This window comes from Mus caroli, unplaced genomic scaffold (genome assembly GCF_978045245.1).
Source record: "Mus caroli unplaced genomic scaffold, Mus_caroli_1 scaffold_19, whole genome shotgun sequence".
In the NCBI taxonomy this organism is placed as follows: domain Eukaryota; kingdom Metazoa; phylum Chordata; class Mammalia; order Rodentia; family Muridae; genus Mus; species Mus caroli.
Window position 1 is genome coordinate 9,630,122 of NW_028227274.1, and position 26,669 is coordinate 9,656,790.

At 44.6% G+C, this 26,669-nt stretch overlaps 1 protein-coding gene across 2 annotated transcripts in view; it reads left to right on the plus strand.

Moving 5' to 3' along the window:
• Nucleotides 1-26,669, plus strand: part of Lama3 (laminin subunit alpha 3) — a 256,838-nt gene that overhangs the window by 125,096 nt on the left and 105,073 nt on the right. For both annotated transcript variants that reach the window (XM_085833379.1, XM_085833380.1), the window contains exons 22-31: nt 1,994-2,091; nt 2,537-2,690; nt 5,203-5,363; nt 14,587-14,695; nt 16,180-16,277; nt 19,221-19,356; nt 22,542-22,668; nt 22,751-22,890; nt 25,000-25,115; nt 26,122-26,333. In XM_085833379.1, coding sequence (XP_085689505.1) covers nt 1,994-2,091; nt 2,537-2,690; nt 5,203-5,363; nt 14,587-14,695; nt 16,180-16,277; nt 19,221-19,356; nt 22,542-22,668; nt 22,751-22,890; nt 25,000-25,115; nt 26,122-26,333 — 1,351 coding nt within the window. The remainder of the gene's footprint in view (nt 1-1,993; nt 2,092-2,536; nt 2,691-5,202; nt 5,364-14,586; nt 14,696-16,179; nt 16,278-19,220; nt 19,357-22,541; nt 22,669-22,750; nt 22,891-24,999; nt 25,116-26,121; nt 26,334-26,669) is intronic.

The following is a 26,669-nucleotide window of genomic DNA, read 5'->3' on the forward strand; positions in this document are numbered from 1 at the left end:
TTAATATTTCTGTTATGAAACTGAAAGTCACCTAGATGCCCCTCTTCCCCAAGTGATGCAGAGTAGCATCAGCAGACCCTAGATATTGAGAAGAATTAATAATGAGTTTTGGGGATGTCTGAAGGGAAGGAACAGGCTCCAGGAGCCAGGGCTGACCCAGCACCTCCTATGCTCTTACCTCTCACTGAGTCAGGAGTCTTATATCTGACCGGCAAAGGATTCCTCGTTCAAGGAAAGCCGGAGGAGCCGTGAAGAGTTTCTCCGAGGAACCCCTCTTTGTCCACACACACCTCTAGCTTGTTATAGCTTTGATGACATCTTTGACACCAATTTGAAGCCATGTGCTGCTCTAGGAGGAAACACAGAGCTGGTCCTTCTTAGGTCAGTCACTTTCCTCCATCGCTGCCTCCATCGCTTTCCCCGAGTAGCAGGAATAGAACTTATCCTTATGTGTCTTTCCCAAGCATCAAAAAATAACGTGAAGTTGAGTGCCATCCTTTTGCCCTTGCACCTTCTTGGCAAAAAAACTTCATATCTGAAGAAACAAGGCAAAGCATGCTTTGCTGATGTTACAACTGGGGAAGAGGGAAATGGCATCAATGCCAATCATGGTATAAAGCAAGACAGATGGAAAGAGGGGAGATGCTATGCTGGCTAGTCTTATGTCAACTTGACACACAAGCTAGTTATCTAACAGGAGGGAACCTTAACTGAGAAAGTGCCTCTGTAAGATTAGCTGGCTGTAAGGGATTTTCTTAATTAGTTATTAATGGGGCTGGGCCAAGTCCATCATGGATGGTGCTACCCCTAGGCTTGTGGACCTGAGTTCTATAAGAAAGCAGACTGAGCTAGCCTGAGGAAGCAAGCAGTAAACATTACTCCTCCATGACTTTTGCATCAGATCCCTCCTCCAGGTTCCTGCCTTGTTTGAGATTCTGTCCTGACTTCCTTTGGTGATGAACAGCAATGTGGAAGTGTAAACTGAAAAACCCTTTCCTTCCCAACTTGCTTTTTGGTCATGGCGTTTTATTGAATGAGCAGAAACCCTGACTGAGACAGATGTGTAATGACACATAGCTGATGTCCCCATTCTGATTCGCTTTTCACTGAGCACATGCTGTCTATCCTTCTTTACTGGTCTTTGGGACCACAGAGTAATGAGTAAGTATGGGTTGAGCTCAGGGAAATGGCTTCTAGAACAATTCAAACCCATCCAGCTAGGAAGGCCATTGAGTCCCCTAAGTCACAATCTCCTTCCCCCACCCCCACCCCCCTCCCCTCCCCGCTAAACATTTCTTCCTGAGGAGAAAATGCCTCAGGGGCCACATGAGTTCGCCACCAGAGGCAAGCATTTAGCCTCCTTCCTTGTGCATGCATGTGGTGGATCACAGATCCTGAGGTCACTGAGCTATCTGTGTCTGAGATCCTGGAACTCTGCTCTTTTCTGAATGCTTGGCTGCATTTACTGCAGGCCTCATTGGCATGTTTGGTGGAACATGGCCATTCCTTCATTTGCTAGGAAGGGCATCAGGGCCATTCCAGTCTGAGCCACCAACATCACAAAACCTCACTTTCCCCATCATGCACCATGAGTAGGGTTGGAGCCGAAGCCACACTGTAGTCAGTCGCTGATGCTCTGTAGTGACAAAGGCAGCATCATAATGATTTGGTTCATTGCCTTTGGTCACCTGGGGGAAGGATTATTAAATGGCCCAGAAGAGATAGTAACATTTTCTGTAGATCTGAAGATCACAAATATATACTCTGAGGCACCGATCTCTTTGCGTGTGTGTGTGTGTGTAAGACCTGGCGGGGAGGTACATTGTGGGTTCTGGTGTGCTAGGGTAATGAACAAAAAAAGTTGATCTGAAGTTCAAGTTCACCAGGGACTTCCCTGGGGCATTATTTACTTCTCAAACACATTTGGTCATTGTATTACCAAGGTAGGCCTGGTAGAAGGTGACTAACACTCCCTGTGGTCTCCATTTGCTAGGACTACCTGGTGCTGCTTCCCAGGGACTACTATGAAGCATTCACCCTGCAAGTGCCGGTCACAGAGCCATGTGCCCACACAGGATCTCCCCAGGACAAGTTAGTATGGGGAGGAGGGTGCAGCCTCAATGCCATCAGACACCTCTGAAGGAGCCTTGAGTATGAAGGCTCAGATGGTGGGCCTTACAGTCCCAGCAGTTACAGGAAAGCCCACTGATAGGTTCGTTGTGATTTGTTTGTTCTGAGCCTTATTTGAGTAAGAATCCCCAAGCACACTGCATGCCACTCTGTGCACGTGGGGATGCTGCCACATACCCCAAAGTCATCTCGAAGCCATGCATCTGATGAGGGAAGAGCTTAAAATAGAATGCATGTTCTCAGACCTTTGTTTCTTCCCTTTGTGGTGTGGGGAACTCACTGCTCGATGTCTGTGATGTTTCCTAAGACTTTGTTGAAAGGACGCCCAGTGACTGGGATCGCTGAGTCCTTGTAGCGAGCTATATCATGCTCATGTGATAACAACTGTCTTTTGTTGTCCTTGAAGCTGTTTGCTTTACCAGCATTTACCACTGACTGCCTTCTCCTGTACCCTGGCTTGTGAGGCCAGACACTTCCTGCTGGATGGAGAGCTGAGACCCTTGGCAATGAGGCAGCCCACACCCACACACCCAGCCATGGTGGACCTCAGCGGGAGAGAGGTGGGACAGCCTTTTACTTCCCGTTAAAACTGATGCTGCCTCTCCATTTGTGTCTTCTGAATGCTTAGCAAAGGTTGCTTCTCAAATCCTGGAGAGCCAGAAGTATTTCTCAGGGGTAGTTATCGACAGGTGCTAACTTCTCTGATTGATCTGACCTGGGGCTGAGTTACCCTCCACACTGAGCTGTGGTGAGGTTTTCTTTGAGTACCTTTAGATGTAGCAACAACCACAGGACATCACAGGTCGGTTTAGTTTACCTGACTCCCAGCAAATTCTTTCTTTAAAGATGGACAAGACTCAGTCTTACAGGTCTTCAGTAGCTCTGTTGGTTGCCTTATAAGGACACAGCAGTTCCTCCCTGACAAACCCTGTGGGCTAAGCACTTTGCAGCAGCTGAATCTGTGGAGCTTGGAACCTGGAACTGCTCCAACCCAAGGCATCTGCCTCACGGCTTGGAGGACATGTTGGTACATGCTGGGACGTTGTATCTCCTCCTGGAGTTCTCTGAGCCACATCAGCAAATCTAAGAGTATATTGGTAACACACTGTGTACTTTATCAACAATGAGAACACACATCATAGCACCCCAGAATGAAGACACTGAATGGTAGCCCCCACCCGTTTCCACTCTTTACTTTCATTAATATTATCTATTTTGATCTTTTGAAGAAAATATTTCTTTGGGGGGTAAAGTTTGTGAAGTTTAAATATCTATGGCTCAAATTCTTCTGAAATCTTTAGATATATATGTTGCCGTAAAACTCTCCAACCTAGTTATGCCCCAGCAATGAAAACACAATACAGTTAATATGATTACATGCTGTGCACCTAGATTGGGCAGATCTACCACTACTCTACTGTCTTCCACATCTATGAGACCCCTTAGAACTTGAGCTTTCTCCAAGCCATGTGCTTATGCTCAGCTTTTCTTCTTCCTCTTCCTCCTCTGCATCCTCTCCCTCTTCCATTTTCTCCTTCTTCTCTCTCCCCATCTTCCTCTCCACCTTCTCTTTGATCTGCCCAATCATCAGCTCTCCTTTATTTTACATATTAAGGTGGGAAGCAGGTTTACAGGAAATCACCTGAGTGCTGACTCATTCCTTATTCATAGCCACTCATAGGAGAATGGAATTAATATCAAATATAATTAGCCCCAGGGCTATCCACAACATATACAACACATTTTATAACATTTTAAAGGTAACAGCTAAAGATACTAAGATTACTTCTTTGGTAGACTTTTCATTTCATTTTATTTTGTTAGATTTTTGATTGTACCAAATAAAACAATATAAGTAAACACAATTAAATATAATGAAAAACTGCATATTCTTCTCTCTACTTCATCCTAAAATTAACTTTACCACATTCCTTTCTGTCCATACTGCATGTGCACACACACACATACACACATGTGTAAGTGTATACTTACATGTACATAGATGTAACATGTGAGAAAGAACATATACCTATGTGTTGTTTATGTGTTGTTATTTATAAGACAACAGGGAAGTCCAAATGAGGTGAACCAGCCCCTGAGAAACATATAAGCTTATGTTCATTAAACTTAAGTATAATTTATCTCTCAGATGTACCTCAGGGCCTCAACACTCACACATGTTCAGGGAACAACTCAGATCATAGATTATTTTTGTCACTGCGAAAAGACTTGCTGCACATCCATTTAACCCTCATAACTGTTGAAAGGAAAACTGATCAGGACACAGCTACGAGGACACACAGCTACGAGGACACACAGCTACACAGATATGAGGACACACAGCTAATGTCAGGACACACAGATACGAGGACACACAGCTAATGTCAGCTTGAGTTGAGACCATAGCTCCTGCCTAATGATTGACAAAAGCTCAAGTCCCACTTCCCCAGAAAGGACCTGAGAACGAACATGTCCAGCTCTGTGCACCCTAGGATCTCTGTCGTTACAGCCTAAAGTACCCCTGACTTCTGATTCATAATAATTCTTAAAAATCAAAGGGGGAAGCACGTATATCACCAATAGAAAAGGGCTTGAAAGTCTAAAAGGGACAGAAGGGAGTGTGTGCTGTTTTTATGTGATTGTATTTGGATAGCTTGCCATTTCTCTCCTGAAGTAACAGGTAAGAAGCCCCCAGGCAGGTTCCACTCCCTTGCTCTCTGTTGTGCTCCCTTTTTGCTTCAAGTTTGGGAATTTTTGTTACCTTAATCGAGCAGTGGAAGGATCCCTGCGTGGAGCTGAAGACCTCAGACATAGCACTGGGAGACTTAGAAAATAAAAATGCAAAACACCCTCTGATGTTCCAGACAAATGGTCATGCAACATTTCTATGGACTTGGGATTTTAACAGGGCATCTATTTTTTCCTTTGCATTCTCTCAAGAGGACCATGTTTTACTCTGCAGACATGTGACAGTATTCCAGGTGTCACCTCTATTTTTACCATTGTCTCTGTACACATGTCCAGTGCATTGTGTGTCTGGATGACTACCTGTCTACTTGTCCTCTCTGGCAGGTAGAACTGCAGCTACGTCTGCGGGTCCCACAGGTTGGCCACTATGTGGTCATGCTGGAGTATGCCACGGAGGTGGACCAGCTTTTTGTGGTGGACATGAACCTGAAGAGCTCAGGGTCTGCCTTGGCAGGCCAGGTGAACATATACAGCTGCAAGTACAGGTAATCGCCCCACAACCCCCAAATTCCTCCACCAGGGAAGTTGGCCTGGGACTTGGGGGATTAGTACACTGGACTTTTGAGGCAGCCTTTGAAAACTAGCAGGCAGCTAGTTGTAGGGTCCAACATTATCCCCAACCTGGTATTGGGAGCCTCTCTGTGGGTGGCAGCATTGTGAAATTATATAACAGGTGCTCCTCTCCAGCACGGTCCCCTTCAGAACCCAATAAATTAGTGGTTGGTGATTGCTGTGTGCAAAAAGCAATAGTGGAAACTTTCAGATTCACCCTAATGAACTTTTTGCCCAAGAGTGCTAATTGCCAAGGGCTTACTGGAAATGATTTTCTTTGCATAATAGTTCAAGAGCATTCTTTAATTAAAGAATCAGCACAAAGGATATTTGTAGAGGAGACTAAATGTAAAATTAATGACACCAGAAGTTGTAGCCCTTGATACAGCAGGTAGAAGAAAGCTACAGTAAACACACCAGTTTCTTAGTCACAGCCTTCAATGTTTTGTTAACCTGGCTTTTATGTTGCTCTGGTCAAACACAAGATAACTTGAAGTAGCTGACCACCTTCCTGGATGTGAAAAATTTTAAAAAGGTGTGCAAAGAGTAGATTTTAGCATTGTAACATGGGCACTGTTGTGAGGCCTGATCAAACGCCTGCTGAATTAGCTGTGCTCCTAACGATCCTAAAAAGCCATCTCTGAGGACTTTGTTACTGGAAGAAAGATCACAAACAATGAGTCATATTTGGATTTGTGTATGGCGTTGAGGATCGAACCCAGTGCCATGCGCATGCTGAGCGAGCACTCTCCCACTAGGCCTGTATCCTCAGCTCTGTATATTAGCATTAAAGGCATACAGTGATCCTAGGGTAGTTTCTCAGAACCTAGTCTATCAGTATCTGAAAATATGGATTTCATATATAGTTGGCATCAGTACCGCTGTAAAGTGTTCTCCCCAATGGGTAGGCCCTGTGTGCTGGAGTCCTGGGTACATTGGCCACAGGCCTTCTTCAACCTCTAACCATCTGAGCTCACCTTCCACTTCAACTTTTAGACTTGCATCTTTCAGCTCACAGTCTTGATTTTCATTTCTCACAATCTAAGAGAAGTTGGCTAGGGGACAGAGGAATTTTCATAGTTATTCTGGTGACTCTAGATGACCTCAGAAAAGCTCCAGGTTGGGAATAGTTTATATTTTGGGAAGATAGGGGCTTGTTATGCAACCCAGTGTGGATTTAAATCCATGATCCTCCTGCTTCAATGCCCAGGCTGCTGGGGTTATAGCCATGCGCCATCCTCCTTGGCATGGCAGAAGGATTAAAAAAAAAAAAAAAAAAAAACAAAGAAAGAAAGGACCCTTATAGGACATCATGCAGATTTTATAATTAGCACTGGGGGAGATTGGGTGATGTTCTAGAGCCTTTAGCACATGACAACAACTAAGCATGTTTAGCAAACCCATCATTAGAATTCTAGGACAGCATCATATTAGACGATTGCCTACTTCATACTAAGCCACTCCCAGGAAGTCCCATTGTATATTTTTACTTGGCCAAGGTCTTTCCTTTTTTTTATGCTTCAGTTGTCACAGGGGTCAAGTGAAAGGGAACTGACTACAGCGTGGGAATCCAAAACACAGGACTTATTCCCTCTAAAGGCCTATGTTAAGCGAAAGGCCTGCTCAGCATTGTGCTGTCTCCTGCTGATGTTTGACCATACCCCTGCATGTCTCACGTGATTTCTAACCACTTTGTTAGAAAGACAACCTCTCAGCAAAATAGTGACATCATTTAGAACACTACTTTTCAGAATAATAATGCAGTGATAGATAAATCAACCCTTTTGCCACAGCGAGGTGATCCTTAATGACTAAACCAATGGCCATCTGCTTCTTCGAAAGAACTTTTGAAAGGATGATGATAAAACTAAACACAAGTGAATCCCAGGGTGGCGCTTCAGTCCGACGGCTTCAGCTGCACTTGCGGGCTGACTGTCAAGTTCCTATATATCTACCCAATCTGTGTTCGAGTCTTTGCATATTTTATTTCCTTTCAGTCAGTACCTAAATCTCCTTGACTAAATGACATCAGGTGTGCATTAGGGATGGCCATGTGGTCTTCATTCACTTCCCATTCCAGTTCATATGTATCCAGAGGAAATGGCATCAGCCTGCTTCCTAAGCTTAAGTGTGCTTTCCCATCAGAGCCAGACTCTGACTTTTTTTTTTAATCATTTGTCAGTTTTATTGTTATTTTTTTTTTAATTTTTAATATTTTTTATTACATATTTTCCTCAATTACATTTCCAATGCTATCCCAAAAGTCCCCCAGAGCGCCCCCCACTTCCCTACCCACCCATTCCCATTCTTTTGGCCCTGGCATTCCCCTATATTGGGACATATAAAGTTTGCAAGTCCAATGGGCCTCTCTTTCCATTGATGGCCGACTAGGCCATCTTTCGATACATATGCAGCTAGAGACAAGAGCTCCGGGGTTCTGGTTAGTACATCATGTTGTTCTCCCTATAGGGTTGCAGATCCCTTTAGCTCCTTGGGTACTTTCTCTAGCTTCTCCATTGGGAGCCCTGTGATACATCCAATAGCTGAATGTGAGCATCCACTCCTGTGTTTGCTAGGCCCCTGCATAGTCTCACAAGAGACAGCTATATTTGGGTCCTTTCAGCAAAATCTTGCTAGTGTATGCAATGGTGTCCGCGTTTAGAAGCTGATTATGGGATGGATCCCTGGATACGGCAGTCTCTAGATGGTCCATCCTTTCATCACAGCTCCAAACTTTGTCTCTGTAACTCTGTAACTTGTTCCCAATTCTAAGAAGGGGCACATTGTCCACATTTTGGTCTTCATTCTTCTTGAGTTTCATGCGTTTAGCAAATTGTATCTTATATCTTGGGTATCCTAAGTTTTGGGCTAATATCCACTTATCAGTGAATACATATTGTGTGAGTTCCTTTGTGATTGTGTTACCTCACTCAAGATGATGCCCTCCAGGTCCATCCATTTGGCTAGGAATTTCATAAATTCATTCTTTTTAATAGCTGAGTAGTACTCCATTGTGTAAATGTACCATAATTTCTGTATCCATTCCTCTGTTGAGGGACATCTGGGTTCTTTCCAGCTTCTGGCTATTATAAATAGGGCTGCTATGAACATAGTGGAGCATGTGTCCTTTTTACCGGTTGGGACATCTTCTGGATATATGCCCAGGAGAGGTATTGCTGGATCCTCTGGTAGTACTATGTCCAATTTTCTGAGGAACCACCAGACTGATTTCCAGAGTGGTTGTACAAGCTTGCAATCCCACCAACAATGGAGGAGTGTTCCTCTTTCTCCACATCCTCGCCAGCATTTGCTGTCACCTGAATTTTTGATCTTAGCCATTCTGACTGGTGTGAGGTGGAATCTCAGGGTTGTTTTGATTTGCATTTCCCTGATGATTAAGGATGTTGAACATTTTTTCAGGTGCTTCTCTGCCATTCAGTATTCTTCAGGTGAGAATTCTTTGTTCAGTTCTGAGCCCCATTTTTTAATGGGGTTATTTGACTTTCTGGAGTCCACCTTCTTGAGTTCTTTATATATATTGGATATTAGTCCCTTATCTGATTTAGGATAGGTAAAGATCCTTTCCCAATCTGTTGGTGGTTTTTTTGTCTTATTGATGGTGTCTTTTGCCTTGCAGAAGCTTTGCAGTTTCATGAGGTCCCACTTGTCAATTCTCGATCTTACAGCACAAGCCATTGCTGTTCTATTCAAGAATTTTTCCCCTGTGCCCATATCTTCAAGGCTTTTCCCCACTTTCTCCTCTATAAGTTTCAGTGTCTCTGGTTTTATGTGAAGTTCCTTGATCCACTTAGACTTGACCTTAGTACAAGGAGATAGGAATGGATCGATTCGCATTCTTCTACATGTTAACAACCAGTTGTGCCAGCACCATTTGTTGAAAATGCTGTCTTTCTTCCACTGGATGTTTTTAGCTCCCTTGTCGAAGATCAAGTGACCATAGGTGTGTGGGTTCATTTCTGGGTCTTCAATTCTATTCCATTGGTCTATTTGTCTGTCACTATACCAGTACCACACAGTTTTTTTATCACAATTGCTCTGTAGTAAAGCTTTAGGTCCGGCATGGTGATTCCACCAGAGGTTCTTTTATCCTTGAGAAGAGTTTTTCCTATCCTAGGTTTTTTGTTATTCCAGATGAATTTGCAGATTGCACTTTCTAACTCGTTGAAAAATTGAGTTGGAATTTTGATGGGGATAGCATTGAATCTGTAGATTGCTTTTGGCAAGATAGCCATTTTTACAATGTTGATCATGCCAATCCATGAGCATGGGAGATCTTTCCATCTTCTGAGATCTTCTATAATTTCTTTCTTCAGAGACTTGAAGTTTTTATTATACAGATCTTTCACTTCCTTAGTTAGAGTCACGCCAAGATATTTTATATTATTTGTGACTATTGAGAAGGGTGTTGTTTCCCTAATTTCTTTCTCGGCCTGTTTATTCTTTGTGTAGAGAAAGGCCATTGATTTGTTTGAGTTAATTTTATATCCAGCTACTTCACCGAAGCTGTTTATCAGGTTTAGGAGTTCTCTGGTGGAATTTTTAGGGTCACTTATATATACTATCATATCATCTGCAAAAAGTGATATTTTGACTTCATCTTTTCCAATTTGTATCCCTTTGATCTCCTTTTGTTGTCGAATTGCTCTGGCTAGGACTTCAAGTACAATGTTGAATAGGTATGGAGAAAGTGGACAGCCTTGTCTAGTCCCTGATTTTAGAGGGATTGCTTCAAGCTTCTCACCATTTACTTTGATGTTGGCTACTGGTTTGCTGTAGATTGCTTTTATCATGTTTAGGTATGGGCCTTGAATTCCTGATCTTTCCAAGACTTTTATCATGAATGGGTGTTGGATCTTGTCAAATGCTTTTTCCACATCTAGCGAGATGACCATGTGGTTTTTGTCTTTGAGTTTATTTATATACTGGATTACGTTGATGGATTTCTGTATATTGAACCATCCCTGCATCCCTGGGATGAAACCTACTTGGTCAGGATGGATGATTGTTTTGATGTGTTCTTGGATTCGGTTAGCAAGAACTTTATTGAGGATTTTTGCATCAATATTCATAAGGGATATTGGTCTGAAGTTTTCTATCTTTGTTGGGTCTTTTTGTGGTTTAGGTATCAGAGTAATTGTGGCTTCATAGAATGAGTTGGGTAGAGTACCTTCTGTTTCTATTTTGTGGAATAGTTTGTGAAGAACTGGGATTAGATCTTCTTTGAAGGCCTGATAGAACTATGCACTAAACCCATCTGGTCCTGGGCTTTTTTTGGTTGGGAGACTATTAATGACTGCTTCTATTTCTTTGGGGGATATAGGGCTATTTAGATCATTAACCTGATCTTGATTCAACTTTGGTACCTGGTATTTGTCTAGGAACTTCTCCATTTCATCCAGGTTCTCCAGTTTTGTTGAGTATAGCCTTTGGTAGAAGGATCTGATGGTGTTTTGGATGTCTTCAGGATCTGTTGTTATGTCTCCTTTTTCATTTCTGATTTTGTTAATTAGGATGCTTTCCCTGTGCCCTCTAGTGAGTCTGGCTAAGGGTTTATCTATCTTGTTGATTTTCTCAAAGAACCAGCTCCTTGATTGGTTGATTCTTTGAATAGTTCTTCTTGTTTCCACTTGGTTGATTTCGCCCCTGAGTTTGATTATTTCCTGCCATCTACTCCTCTTGGGTGAATTTGCTTCCTTTTGTTCTAGTGCTTTTAGGTGTGTTGTCAAGTTGCTAATGTGTGCTCTCTCTAGTTTCTTTTTGGAGGCACTCAGAGCTATGAGTTTTCCTCTTAGAAATGCTTTCATTGCGTCCCATAAGTTTGGGTATGTTTTGGCTTCATTTTCATTGAACTCTAAAAAGTCCTTAATTTCTTTCTTTATTTCTTCCTTGACCAAGGTATCATTGAGAAGAGTGTTGTTCAGTTTCCACGTGAATGTTGGCTTTCCATTATTTATTTTATTATTGAAGATCAGCGTTAGTCCATGGTGATCTGATAGGATGCATGGGACAATTTCAATATTTTTGTATCTGTTGAGGCCTGTTTTGTGACCAATTATGTGGTCAATTTTGGAGAAGGTACCATGAGGTGCTGAGAAGAAGGTATATCCTTTTGTTTTAGGATAGAATGTTCTGTAGATATCTGCCAGATCCATTTGATTCATAACTTCTGTTAGTTTCACTGTGTCCCTGTTTAGTTTCTGTTTCCACGATCTGTCCATTGGTGAAAGTGGTGTGTTGAAGTCTCCCACTATTATTGTATGAGGTGCAATGTGTGCTTTGAGATTTTCTAAAGTTTCTTTAATGAATGTGGCTGCCTTTGTATTTGGAGCATAGATATTCAGGATTGATAGTTCCTCTTGGAGGATTTTACCTTTGATGAGTATGAAGTGCCCCTCCCTGTCTTTTTTGATGACTTTGGGTTGGAAGTCAATCTTATCAGATATTAGAATGGCTACTCCAGCTTGTTTCTTCCTACCATTTGCTTGGAAAATTGTTTTCCAGCCTTTCATTCTGAGGTAGTGTCTATCTTTTTCTCTGAGATGAGTTTCCTGTAAGCAGCAAAATGTTGGGTCTTGTTTGTGTAGCCAGTTTGTTAGTCTATGTCTTTTTATCGGGGAGTTGAGTCCATTGATATTAAGAGATATTAAGGAAAAGTAATTGTTGTTTCCTGTTATTTTTGTTGTTAAAGTTGGCATTCTGTTCTTGTGGCTGTCTTCTTTTAGGTTTGTTGAGGGATTACCTTCTTGTTGTTTCTAGGGCGTGGTTCCTGTCCTTGTATTGGTTTTTTCCTGTTATTATCCTTTGAAGGGCTGGATTCGTGGAGAGATAATGTGTGAATTTGGTTTTGTCGTGGAATACTTTGGTTTCTCCATCTATGTTAATTGAGAGTTTGGCTGGGTATAGTAGCCTGGGCTGGAATTTGTGTTCTTTTAGTGTCTGTATAACATCTGTCCAGGATCTTCTGGCTTTCATAGTCTCTGGTGAAAAATCTGGTGTAATTCTGATAGGCTTGCCTTTATATGTTACTTGGCCTTTTTCTCTTACTGCTTTTAGTATTCTATCTTTATTTAGTGTATTTGTTGTTCTGATTATTATGTGTCGGGAGGTATTTCTTTTCTGGTCCAGTCTATTTGGAGTTCTGTAGGCTTCTTGTATGTTCATGGGCATCTCTTTCTTTAGGTTTGGGAAGTTTTCTTCTATAATTTTGTTGAAGATGTTTGCTGGTCCTTTGAGTTGAAAATCTTCATTCTCATCCACTCCTATTATCCGTAGGTTTGGTCTTCTCATTGTGTCCTGTATTTCTTGGATGTTTTGAGTTAGGATCTTTTTGCGTTTTACATTTTCCTTGATTGTTGTGCCGATGTTCTCAATGGAATCTTCTGCACCTGAGATTCTCTCTTCCATCTCTTGTATTCTGTTGCTGATGCTCGTATCTATGGTTCCAGATTTCTTTCCTAGGGTTTCTATCTCCAGTGTTGCCTCATTTTGGGTTTTCTTTATTGTGTCTACTTCCCTTTTTAGGTCTAGTATGGTTTTGTTCATTTCCATCATCTGTTTGGATGTGTTATCCTGTTTTTCTTTAAGGACTTCTACCTGTTTGATTGTGTTATCCTGTTTTTCTTTAAGGACTTCTACCTGTTTGATTGTGTTATCCTGTTTTTCTTTAAGGACTTGTAACTCTTTAGTCATGTTCTCCTGTAATTCTTTAAGTGAGTTATTAAAGTCCTTCTTGAAGTCCTCTACCATCATCATGAGATATGCTTTTAGATCCGTGTCTAGCTTTTCCGGTGTGTTGGGGTGCCCTGGACTGGGCGAAGTGGGAGTGCTGGGTTCTGATGATGGTGAGTGGTCTTGGTTTCTGTTAGTAAGATTATTACGTTTACATTTCGCCATCTGGTAATCTCTGGGGTTAGTTGTTGTCATTGTCACTGTTTAAAGATTGGAGCAGACTCTGTGTTCCACTCACCCGAAGTCTCAAAATCCTGTGGCGGGTGTCGTGGGTAGCTGGCGGGTGTCAGCCGACCCTGCGCTCTAGCTACCCCGGTGCTGGTCCTGCCGGAAGAGGCCTGTGGCCCTACTCAGGCCGGTTTTCTGCTTCCCTAACTAATGCAGTCTCAGGTCCCGCGCGCTATTGGATTGGAGCAGAAGCTGTGTTCCACTCACCAGAAGTCTTAAGATCCTGTGGTGGGTGTTGTGGGTAGCTGGCAAGTGTCAGCCGACCCTGCGCCCTAGCTACCCCAGTGCTGTTCTGACCGGAAGAGGCTTGTGGCCCTACTCAGGCCGGATTTCTGCCTCCCCAACCAAAGCAGTCTCAGGTCCCGCGTGATTGGACTGGAGCAGAAGCTGTGTTCCACTCACCAGAAGTCTCAAAATCCTGTGGCGGGGGTCGTGGGTAGCTGGCGGGTGTCAGCTGACCCTGCGCTCTAGCTACCCCGGTGCTGTTCAAGCCGGAAGTGGCCTGTGGCCCTACTCAGGCTGGTTTTCTGCTTCCCTAACTAATGCAGTCTCAGGTCCCGCGTGCTATTGGATTGGAGCAGAAGCTGTGTTCCACTCACCAGAAGTCTCAAAATCCTGTGACGGGGGTCGTGGGTAGCTGGCGGTGTCAGCCGACCCTGCGCTCTAGCTACTCCGGTGCTGGTCCGGCCGGAAGAGAGACTCTGACTTTTTAAGAATGGTTTCAAATTTGTCTCTCACCCGATGGAATGGAAGGTGGGGACCAGAGGTAGAAGTTCTTGGAAGGGAGTGAGAAAGAAAACAGACTCAGACTTGGCCTTGCAGACAGTCAGTCTGGCTTGTCCTTCCCCCATGTTAGTAAAGCCAGCTGTGCCTACTGATGGGTGTGGGATGGTCATAGCTGGGCAATCTGAATTATGAATGGTCCAATGAACGTTGGTAAATTTCCAAGAGATTGAACTGCCACTCTCTAGCCACCTTTAAAAGATCACAGTGGTGAGTACATTCCAGAATGAATTTGGGGGATCATTCAAACCATAATAGGCTGCACCCCCTCAACTTCTCATGCAGGAAAATCGACTCTGGTTCGCCCAGTTATAAAGAGGGAAAGCAGCCCAGCAGTCAGGTGCACAGCAAGGGAGATGCCAGTGTCAGGCTAAGACAACTTTGTTCCCTTTGCAGCATCCCGTGCAGGAGTGTGGTGATTGACAGCCGGAGGCGCACGGCTGTACATGAGCTGTTGGCAGATACAGACATTCAGCTCAAGGCGCACATGGCCCATTTCCTTTTGGTATGCCTTCATCTAGCCCACTGAACTTTCAAAGCCTTCTTCTGTCATCTGTATTTCTCAAAAGCTTCAAAATTTTGGCTGCAATTGCATTGTATCTATAAATTCAACTTTGACAGTTCTCATCCTGAGCCTTCTTCATGTCACCTCATAAAGTTCAGCCATCAAATATGAAGGCATCCCACCAAAAAAGAAAAAAAAGACATTTCATTAACTTTCATTTATCACTATTGTAAATGAAGTGCCTTTTACCATTATATTTTCTACTTTATTATTATTATGTCTAGGTACAGAAATGACACTGAACATCATTTAATTTCTGTCCATTTTACTATTCTATATAGTTCTTGGAGTGCTTTATTTAAACTTTATGACTGGTTATATAACAGTACCCTATATTTCAATATGGGTTTTCCCAACTCATTAGGTATATATTCTTACAATTTAAATGCCAACTGTGACAGATAAATGGCATTCATGTGACAGTGGAGCTTGACTACTAAGAGCAGTGGGATCTGCCTAGGAAGGGATTGTTAAGATTTACATAACTATCTCAGGGGACTTAAGATTGCCTAAGTGTGACACAGCCTCCTGTTACTGCTGGCAGTAAGCATGCATCAAACTCAGGGGAATGCCAGGGGGAGTGGGCTTTAACTATTGTGCCGAACCTAGCAGGAGTAAGTAAAACACTTCAAATTTAAGTAATAGTTTGAAATAAAACTTTAAAAATGATTGCTATGAAATAATGGTTTTCCTTCACAAATCTAACCTCTTCATTTTTGGAAATTATCCTGGGACTCAGTTTAAGTGTGGATTTGCCCTTTGACAAATATCCTAAGGTCACTGAAGGTCAGGCTAACTAGGATGGAGGCTCCATGGCATAGGAACATTGTCCACCTCTGTCCTATAGATGCCTGGAGTCCCAGTGATGGTCCATACATTTTTGTTTTTGTTACTACAGAGCCACTTTGCCACCAAGCTGATTACATAGTTTGACTTCAAATGAAATAAAAGACACTTTAATGGCTGAGTTTCTTCTGTGGCTCCAAAGCTAGCTGTAGAACAAATCCTTCAGGGTTGGTGTGGGCCGAGGTCTGAGCCATCCTTTACTAAGAAGGATGCTTCTCCAGACGACGCCGTGTCTTTGAACCCAGGCTCTTCCTCCTGAAGCATTTCAGATACCAGCCTTGAGCAGTAGTAGCCCCATGTCACAGAGAACAAAAGGCACCGAAACCCACTGAACAGGTTCCTCTGACTCTGTTCTTTATTTGGGAAAATATTCCAACAATAATGTAGTCAGCGATCCTGTACAATAAGGAAAGGGGATTGCTGCCTGTGGAGGTTCTACATGCTTGCCACCCTGCAGTTTTATGCCTTTTATGTAATATACATTTTCTGGATGAATTTTTCACTTTTTAAAAAAGAGTGTGGAACAGCCATTAGTTTTACAAATAATTGTTGTGTGTTTTTACTTATTTTCTTGACAGTATCACATTTGTATTATACCGGCTGAAGAATTCTCAATTGAATATTTGAGACCTCAAGTCCACTGCATTGCCACCTACGGGCAGCATGCTAATCCAAGGTAATGTTTCCCTCTCTTCTTCCTTATGAATACTCTGAACAATACTGCCATCACATGCATAAGGCTAAAACTCTACGCAGGCTGGGGATCTCTTCTCTGAAATGTTTGGGAACTTAACTGTTTTGAATTTGAGAGCATTTGTAACTATATAATAAGATATCTTGGGGATAAGACCCAAGTCTGAACATGAAATGGATTATATATCACATGCAGATTTCTTTAAGTACCACGTATAGATAATTTATATATTACATCTGGTGTGCTTCTTTTTGGATTATGATTGATCACATGAGGTCACCAGTGGAATTTTCTACTTGGTGCTGGGGTTCCACAGTCCCAACCATGCACAGTGTGCTGGGGTTCCACAGTCCTGACCATGCACAGTGTGCTGGGGTTCCACAGCCTAACCATGCACAGTGTGCTGGGGTTCCACAGTCCTGACCATGCACAGTGTGCTGGGGTTCCACAGTCCTGACCATGCACAGTGTGCTGGGGTTCCACAGCCTAACCATGCACAGTGTGCTGGGGTTCCACAGTCCTGACCATGCACAGTGTGCTGGGGTTCCACAGTCCTGACCATGCACAGTGTGCTGGGGTTCCACAGCCTAACCATGCACAGTGTGCTGGGGTTCCACAGTCCTGACCATGCACAGTGTGCTGGGGTTCCACAGTCCTGACCATGCACAGTGTGCTGGGGTTCCACAGCCTAACCATGCACAGTGTGCTGGGGTTCCACAGTCCTGACCATGCACAGTGTGCTGAGGTTCCACAGTCCTGACCATGCACAGTGTGCTGGGGTTCCACAGCCTAACCATGCACAGTGTGCTGGGGTTCCACAGGCCTGACCATGCACAGTGTGCTGAGGTTCCACAGTCCTGACCATGCACAGTGTGCTGGGGTTCCACAGCCTAACCATGCACAGTGTGCTGGGGTTCCATAGCCCTGACCATGCACAGTGTGCTGGGGTTCCACAGCCCTGACCATGCACAGTGTGCTGGGGTTCCATAGCCCTGACCATGCACAGTGTGCTGAGGTTCCACAGCCCTGACCATGCAGTGTGCTGGGGTTCCATAGCCCTGACCATGCACAGTGTGCTGGGGTTCCACAGCCCTGACCATGCACAGTGTGCTGAGGTTCCATAGCCCTGACCATGCACAGTGTGCTGAGGTTCCACAGCCCTGACCATGCAGTGTGCTGGAGTTCCACAGCCCTGACCATGCACAGTGTGCTGGGGTTCCACAGTCTCCATTCCCCTACAGTTTCAGATTTTGGAGCACGTGTGGTTTGGGATTGGGGGTATTCAACATCTGCTTAACTGCAACGTAAGGCAAGACACTGGTGTTTAATACGGGATATTAAAAATAGAAGAGCCACAGGCTTGAGAGTTGGCTCAGCAGTGAAGAGAGCTGACTGTGCAACCATGGCAACTGGAGATGTACATCCATGTAACTAGCTGGAATGGGCATCCTGCACGCATCTGCAAACCAAGCTCTGAGGTGTGCATCAAAAGGAGGATTGCTAGAGCTTGCTGGCTTCCAGCCCGCCCAAAAAGGCATACGCCCCCAAGTCAGGGGGAGACCCTGCCTCAAACACAGACAAGGTAGAAAAGGACACCTCGCATCCTCTTCTTGCTTCTGCTCATACATACAAACATTCAAATCTTTACAGACATGTATACACACACTCATATGCACAGATGCATATACACTAAAGTCATTTTTTTTTAAATTTTAAAGAAAAGAAGAGATGACCCAGCTAAATAACTCTTTCTAGCTGTCATCTGACACAAACATAGCCAGGGACATGGTTATGCTTAGTCCTTGAGGGCGGGCCTGCCAAGTTCTGCCCTGACAGCTCACTTTATTCCAATCCTTTAATCTCTGTGTCTAGGCTCTCCATTTGAAAAACCACAAAAATAATGATCCATCTTGGAGCTATGGTATCAGCACTAGCTAATTAGGGCTTATTTGGGGCTTCTAGGGGTATTGTTTTGCTGTAGCTCCAAAAATAATTAAAAGGTTCATTTGTGGAAACTTTTAGGACTGTGGAACCCCAGCACACTGCATGGTCAGGGCTGTGGAACCCCAGCACACTGTGCATGGTCAGGGCTGTGGAACCCCAGCACACTGCATGGTCAGGGCTGTGGAACCCCAGCACACTGCATGGTCAGGACTGTGGAACCCCAGCACACTGCATGGTCAGGGCTGTGGAACCCCAGCACACTGCATTGTCAGGACTATGGAACCCCAGCACACTGCATGGTCAGGACTGTGGAACCCCAGCACACTGCATGGTCAGGACTGTGGAACCCCAGCACACTGCATGGTCAGGGCTGTAGAACTCCAGCACACTGCATGGTCAGGACTGTGGAACCTCAGCACACTGCATGGTCAGGACTATGGAACCCCAGCACACTGTGCATGGTTAGGCTGTGGAACCCCAGCACACTGCATGGTCGGGGCTGTGGAACCCCAGCACACTGCATGGTCAGGACTATGGAACCCCAGCACACTGCATGGTCAGGATGGTGGAACCCCAGCACACTGCCATTTTAGCTGTGAAACAAAGAAAGGCCACACATTTGTTTCTCTCCTCTCACATCAGCATTTGAACAGAGAGGAATCACTTTTTTTTACATTGATATCATTTTATTAACTAATATTCTTTTGGGAACAAACTGTGAATAGTTTTCTATTTTGCCTGCCTTACATTAAAGATTTTCTTACTGTCTTAAGTAACTGAGTTGAACAGGTACCTGGAGTGTGCTTGCCCAGCAGGCTGTACTGGTACTGTTGTATGACAATCTCTAGGCTCCTCTGGCTCCTTGGTGGGATTCCTTTGACATGTGGTGTGTGTTCAATGTTTCTTTGCCCATGGATGCTATGCAGGGTTTTGTTTTTGTTGTGAGGATATAGTCATATTTTAAAATGTTCTGTTTGTCAGTGCTTCCTGTGTCTCCCTGGCCCATGAAACTCCTCCAACAGCCTTAATTTTGGATGCTACAAGTAGGGGCCTTTTCTCTGCTCTACCTCATGAGCCTTCCTCTCCTGCAGATGGAGTTACTCTGAAGGCACCACAGGTAGGAATACACCCTAATGTATATCCCCCTGGGACTTGTTTGGGATGCGCATTTTCAGGCCCTGCCCCAAATCATCTTCATCCCAGGCTATGGAATGGGACTAGTCATCTGTGTTTTTTACCCACTGTCTCCCCTCCCCCCAATCCCAGTTTGGGAACTTGCACTCTTGGCTGTGGATCACTGGGCAGAGTGGGAGCCTGGGTAGTTCTGGCTGTGATTACTCCCACCCTCCCTGTCTTCTTCCACATGGCCACTCTGAAAATTTTCATAGCCCCCAGAGAACATTGGCTTTTGTCTAAATGCCAGACTTTGGGAAAAGGGATTTCTTGGGACCAGACATTCCCATAGGAGATCTCGGAGCTGAGGAAAACTGAGGAAAACTGAAATGAAGCCCTGGCTTTATCATCATGTTAAAAACTTGGTTTTCCAATTTGCAGTTCTCCATCAAAAGATGGATAGAATTTTTTTTAAACCTTCAAGACCAAGGTTACAAAAAACCCCAAAATGGAAAGAAACCCACTTGCTGAACATTCTGATGGCTGATAATGATGGTCCTGGGGTGTGCAAAAAGGAGGAAACAGATCCCCCAAAGTTGTCCTCTGACCTCCACATGCATTCCATGGTACTCATGGCCCCCACTCCAGTACACAAATAAGTGTGACAAATTGTCTGAAAGATGATACACTTTCCCAGCTGTTCAATGCTATGGTTTCTGCAGTTTTTGGGTTAAAAGAAAAGGGCATAGTCACTCAGGAGACAGAGTAGCTCTGGATTCTATTGCTCTGGGGGAGGGCAGAGTGGGAGAAGGGTGCAGCCCAGAATGAGGCTCCCTTCCCCGGGGCTGGAGCTTGTGTGGCCTGAACTTCCCACCCACACCAAGGGTATAGACTCTGGGTTTTTTCCTAGATCCCCAGGACTTAAGCTTTCACATCCTCAGACCTTACATAAAGTTTATGCCTTTTTTCTAGCTGGTCAGTTACTATGGTAGCCAGGAGGTTGATCACGGAGAGCAGGCACTGTGACGTGAGTTCTTTAAATGAAGGAATGGTAAAAAGTGTCCATGAAACCTGTTCTGAGGCTGAGGCAGGTTGATTTTCTCCCAGTCTGCTTTTATACCATTTTATGTACATGCAAATAATAAGGTCAGTCCCAGGTTAAGGAACAAACAAGACAATAAACACAGAGTCAAGGAATAAACAAGGCAATAAACAAAGTTCACTTTTCGAAGTCACTGTTTCTAGGGGCTTATCAGGATGACCAAGAAATCTGAGCTTACTTCCCTGTCCTAGTCCAAAGTCAAATTCCTGCCTGAGCTTACTTCATTCAGTGCCCTGGCCCAATGTCAAACTCCTGCCAAGTTTCTAGAAGCGACCCCAAGATTTCTCCACAGTATACCTTTTTTTTTATCAAGCATATATTGTTACTTATCTTAATTTTCTAGCATCTTAGTGTTGAAACAGTTAGCAAAGACATAAGTGTTAGGGTGTAAATCTCTAAGTCAGCTTTCCTTAACCTGAAACAGATCTTTATATCCTTTAAATTTCATTGCCATATAGAAATCAACTCATATAGTTAGAATTAACTAATTCTCTCTCTCTCTCTCTCTCTCTCTCTCTCTCTCTCTCTCTCTCTCTCTCTCTCTCTCTCTCTCTCTCACACACACACACACACACACACACACACACTAAACTAGAGTTGTACCTATATATAGATTGTTAAGTATAAGACTTTTATATAGATTATTATTTATAAATCTTTTGTTAAAAGTATAAAGTCAACTTTTGTTACAGACTATAGATTTTAAACCATACCCAATGAATTTACACATCATGACAGAGTTTATAGAATAAGCCCATGAGATTTTTATGAAAGCAGACCACAGAAACTATAAAAAGAAATGGTTTTTAAGAGTGGAAAGTAGAACCTTAGAGATAAGAGACTTTGAGATCATTTGTTTCTGTGGTGGCAAAAGTTGTTACAATCTGAGAGAACTTGGAAATCAAGTGTCCCAATTTTTACCATTGAGCTGTACTGAGGGCCAAGCTATTGTAAAAAAAAAAAATTATATATATATTTGAATCCTTGGAGGGAGGGAGGGAGAGATGGAGGGAGGGAAGAAGACAGGGAGGGAGGGAGGGAGAAAGAGAGAGGGAGAGAGAGAGAGAGAGAGAGAGAGAGAGAGAGAGAGAGAGAGAGAGAGAGAGAATGGAGTGTGGGTGCATTCTAATTAGCTCCAAGAGGGCTGAAAGCTGAAACTATAACTACCGACTGGAGACAGAGATAGTCAGGAGTGTGCAGGGGAAAGAGAGAAGAGGGAGCCAGCAAGTGTCTTTAGTAGACAAGAACCAGTGTGTAGAAGACCAGAGCTGAGAGAGTATTGTCCACACGGTGGAAGCCCCAAGGGTGTAGAAGCTGGCTCAAGGAGCCAGAGAGACACTTATGGCATAGAACAAGGAGAGGAACAGTTAAAGGACGTGGAGGAACAAGCAGGAACTCCACCTAGGGAGGGTTCCAAGAAGCTGAGGGACTTTAGCAGGCAGTTCCTAGGAGGAGGCAAGCAATGGCTTACCCTCCTTTTTGGTCCAATGTCAGGACTTATTGATTAATGGCCCATTGTTTGTGGCTCCCTTAAGGAACCTTGTTCATTTTCCTGGGAAACAGAAAAAATGTCATTACTTAAGTAGATTTTTGGACCTCTCACTCAGATCCCCAAGTGGAGAGCGTGCAGGCGTCAGGATATCCTATCAAATCACAGACATCAATGTTGGAGTTTATGTAGCACAGTGCTTTGGTGGGTCAGGGCAAAAATATGCTGAAAAGATCATACCATGCAACAAATCTCATGCAAGAAATTTATTGGACAGTGGGAGTGAAAGACTACTCCTGTGAAAGAAAGAGAGAGACAGAGACAGAGAGAGATACAGAAAGAGAGACAGAGAGAGAGACTGAGAGAGATGGACAGAGGGACAGGTGACAGTGCTGTGGCCGTGGGGACCTTTTGGAGGGTATGATGCATGTCACATTTGATGGTGGTGATAATGTGGCTGATGGTGCTGAGGTACTGAATGCAGCCTGGGGCCAACAGTGAGCTCTGGTGGAACCAACTATAGCAACATCTCATGTCCTAATTATTCAATGCTTTTCAGTTTGGGGGGGTTTTCTTCTCCCCTCTTTTCCCTTCCTAGAGTCAAGTGACCCTGAGAGGACTCATACCACACCTGGGCCGACATGTCTTTGTCATCCATTTTTATCAAGCAGAGCACCCGGGGTTTCCCACTGAGGTGATTGTGAATGGAGGAAGACAGTGGTCAGGTGAGCAACCATGAGCAGGCTCCATCCAGGACATGAGCCATACCATCCATGCAGCTGTGTGACAGCGCCTCTCCCTCCCCAGGTTCCTTCCTTGCCTCCTTCTGTCCCCACTTACTTGGCTGCCGGGACCAGGTGATCTCTGGTGGCCAGGTAGAGTTGGACATCTCTGAAGCAGAGGTAGCTGTGACAGTGAAGGTTCCAGATGGAAAGTCCTTAACGTTGGTGAGTTCTGTTTGGCCTTCAGTTGCTCCTTGGTCAGCCATTGTGGGTTAGGCTCCCGACAATACGTTCTTTAAGGAATGAACCCTATTTATGGAAAAGTTGGTTTGCAGGGAAGTTTTTGTGCTTTACAAACCCATAAAGACTAAACCATATGACAATCAAAGCCAGGAGGATAGGGACACTAGTGTAATCCCCCGCCTCTGCTTACTCCTTGCCCCTACTGGTAGCTTTTACTGTCCTCTCACTGCTTTCTGTCACTCTCTCCTGTGCCCCATTCGTGATTTTCCTTAACTCAGTGTCTATATGAGCTGTACCCCAGGTTACACTCTGAGACTCCTGTGTCATTTATCCATGGACAGCATCCATGCCCCTTAAGGCTGTTCTCTGATTTGTGGGAGCAGCAGCCATGCCTCTGAATTCACCCTGGATCTTGCCTGAACTCCAGGTGGTATCTGACTACCAGGAGTTCCCCTTACTCTGCCTGACCTGCTTCTGGGGTCCCTCATGCTGCTCATTGTATTGAACCTGTTTCACTGTGGTCCGGGTGCCTTGTTCTGGTTTGCTTTCTGCCTCTCCCTGGTCCATCTGCCTCATTCCTGTTTACGTACTTTGCTCTCAAATCCATGGCCCTTCCTAGCTGCTGCTAAGTCATTGTCCATCCATGTCTCCTGCTGTCCATGCGTCCCTCTTCCTTTCTCGACTGCAATCATCATTCAAAAGCTCACAGATAACGCCATTTTTGGCAATGCCAACAGGTTTTCTTGTGCTCTTTTCTACCGTCTAATACTACCTTTTGTCAAATTCTATTGACCAGTGAGCTTGGCTTAGAGTTTGTTCACTGGTTCCTTAAGGATGTCTAGAGAACCAGCAAGAATTTACTGGATTTTGCTCTGTGGTCCTCCAGTGCTGTGCTTATGAGTCCTCCTCTCTCTGAGGATGCTATCATTCCAGAGCATAAGGTATTCATTTTATACCTGTGTGCCTAGAACACCACCTAACACATGGTGCTCAGCAGATGTTTGTGTGTCACAGGAGAGCTACAAGCTGGTAAGCAGTTGTCAAAGGCATGACCTCTTCCTACAGGGTTTGCGGGTGTCATAGCTTGACACGTACAGTGTGGCACTGGACCGTGCCACCGTTATTCAGTATGATATACTGCATTACTTTTCTGTTGCTATGATGAATACACTATGACCAGGGTAATGTATAGAAGGAAGGGTTTATTTGGGCTTCTGGTTTCCACAGGATAAGCACCCATCCTGGAGGGAGCCAGCTGGGATGGTGGCTGGAGCTGAAAGCTTATAAACCATAATACATTATAAACCATAATCAGGAAATAGGAAGATGGAGTGGGGGAGTGTGCACACAAGCTGGGTTCTCAAAGCCTACTTTTGGTGATATACATCCTCCCACAAGGCCACACCTCCTAATCCTTCCTGAATAGTGCTACCCACCCGTGATCATGTGTTCAAATATCATTCTCATTTAAACCACAAGTACTAAATAAGTTTCAGAGGCAAGCTATGCCATGAGATTCCCTGCTGGTTCTGCAGCTTCAGTTTGCTTACCTTTAAAAATATGAAGTGGCCAGGCGTGGTAGCACACACCTTTAATCCCAGCACTTGGAAGGCAGAGGCGGGTGGATTTCTGAGTTTGAGGCCAGCCTGGTCTACAGAGTAAGTTCCAGGACAGCCATGGCTACACAGAGAAATGCTGTCTGGAAGGAAAAAACAAACAAACAAACAAAGAAAGAAACAAAAACAAAAAAACCAAATCGATGATCCCTGAAGAACCAGAGACCCAGTCACCCCTAACAGGCCATGCTCAAGGTACCTTGAATCAACTGCTGCTTGACACTGCTCTTCCTTATTCCTAGAAGCAGGCGCTCCAAGAGCCAACAGTGCTCACTGTTTCTTAGTGATGCGATGCCAGTCTAGCCTTTAGCCCTGCCTCCTTTAGCCTTCCTCCGGTTCTCGGCTACACTTCCTTCATAAGTCCCATCTTCCTGGCATTTGAATAAACAGGAAAGGATGTGGGTCTCTCCTCTGACTGGCTGGTCACAAGCATGCCTGTTGTAAATCTAAACTCAGGCCGATGGCTTCATTTTAGGTCCGGGTTCTAGTGGTACCTGCAGAGAATTACGACTACCAAATTCTTCACAAAACAACAGTGGACAAGTCCTCCGAGTTCATCAGCAGTTGTGGAGGAGACAGCTTTTATATTGAGTAAGTGTCATTTTGTTGGAGGGCTCTGGCTCTGGCATGCACGGGCTGTGCTCACATTCCCAGTCAGAGTGAGGTCTGGAGAGAGACTGGCCTGGAGTCTACCCTCTTCTCACCAGCTAGGGAAGTAACAGTGAGTCTGGGCTCTCAGGAAGATGATGTCCTTTCTCTGTGCCCGCCACTCTATAAGAGACCTTACCATGTACCATCTGGACAAGGTGACCACACTCAACCCAGAACAAAGCAGAGGTCTGCACTCACCTGGGGATTAGTGACCAGTTAGGAGACTCTCTTGCCCTTTGCTCTTTCTGATGCATGTCTTAAAGATGCCACACAGAGTGTCTTCCACTGACAAGGACATAGCCCAGATTTCCACTCACCTCTCTAGTGGGGACTATGCCTTCTGTGCCCTGTCTTCTCTTATCCCTGAGTGCTAAGAGCATGCTAACCCCAATGCAAGCTCTGCTGTGGAACCCAGGGCCTTAGATGCTTCTGCAATGAGCCAGGAGCTGCAGAAGCCCTGAAGACAGACCAACTCTTCTTGTACAGTGACAGCAAAAGCCAGGGCCCCAGAGCCAAGCCACTGTGGTACAAATGGCTTTTTGTTCATGCCTTTCTCCTCATCCTTGTTCGGAATGTCACCCAACAGCTATGGCACCTCAGCTGCCTTATCTGTGAAACAGACTAGGACCCAATTGGTCAGTTGGTCATGAGGTTGAGATAACATCCCGTCTTGTCCTCACTGTCTCCCCACAAGCTGTAACTCATCCTGCAGCTCTTCCATCACCCAAGTTTCCACTAGCCACTCCTGTGATATCCTCTCCTGGGGCAGATGTTGGGGGAAGGGTGGCTGTCACTGGCTGAATTTACAATGGGGTTATTTTTCACTTCTTCTATAGCTTAGTGATCAATGTCACCCCAATAGATGCTACCAGGTGGAACTTGAAGAAAGGGAAGCTGGGGATGGACACACCCCACATAATCACCATGAGTTGTTTTGTTCCCACAGTCCCCAGGCAGCCTCTGGATTCTGTAAGAATTCTGCAAGGTCCCTGGTAGCCTTTTACCATAATGGTGCCATACCCTGTGAGTGCGACCCTGCTGGGACTGCCGGCCATCACTGTAGTCCTGAGGGTGGGCAGTGCCCTTGCCGGCCCAATGTCATCGGGAGGCAGTGCACCCGCTGTGCAACAGGCTACTATGGATTCCCATACTGCAAGCGTAAGTGAGCACTGCTGAGCTTCTGAAGCCTCCTCTGGTCCCCAGGGCATGATGCTTGTGCAAGGCAGGACTTCTCAAACACCACTGTTTTTTAGATGCACCCTGGGGGGGCTTATGGTAAGGTCCTGATTCAAGAGATCTAGTCTGGGCCTAAAACTCTGCCCTTCTAATAAATGCCCAGGCTATCTCATGCCATATGTCTATACTCTGAGCAGCCAGGCTCTCGGCTATGAATATAAATGTAAACATAAACATAAATGTGAGTGTATATGGGTTGCATGTGAGCAGCTCATTCCTAGCAGAAGCACTTCCAGGTTGTGTGGCCCGATGTAGCCT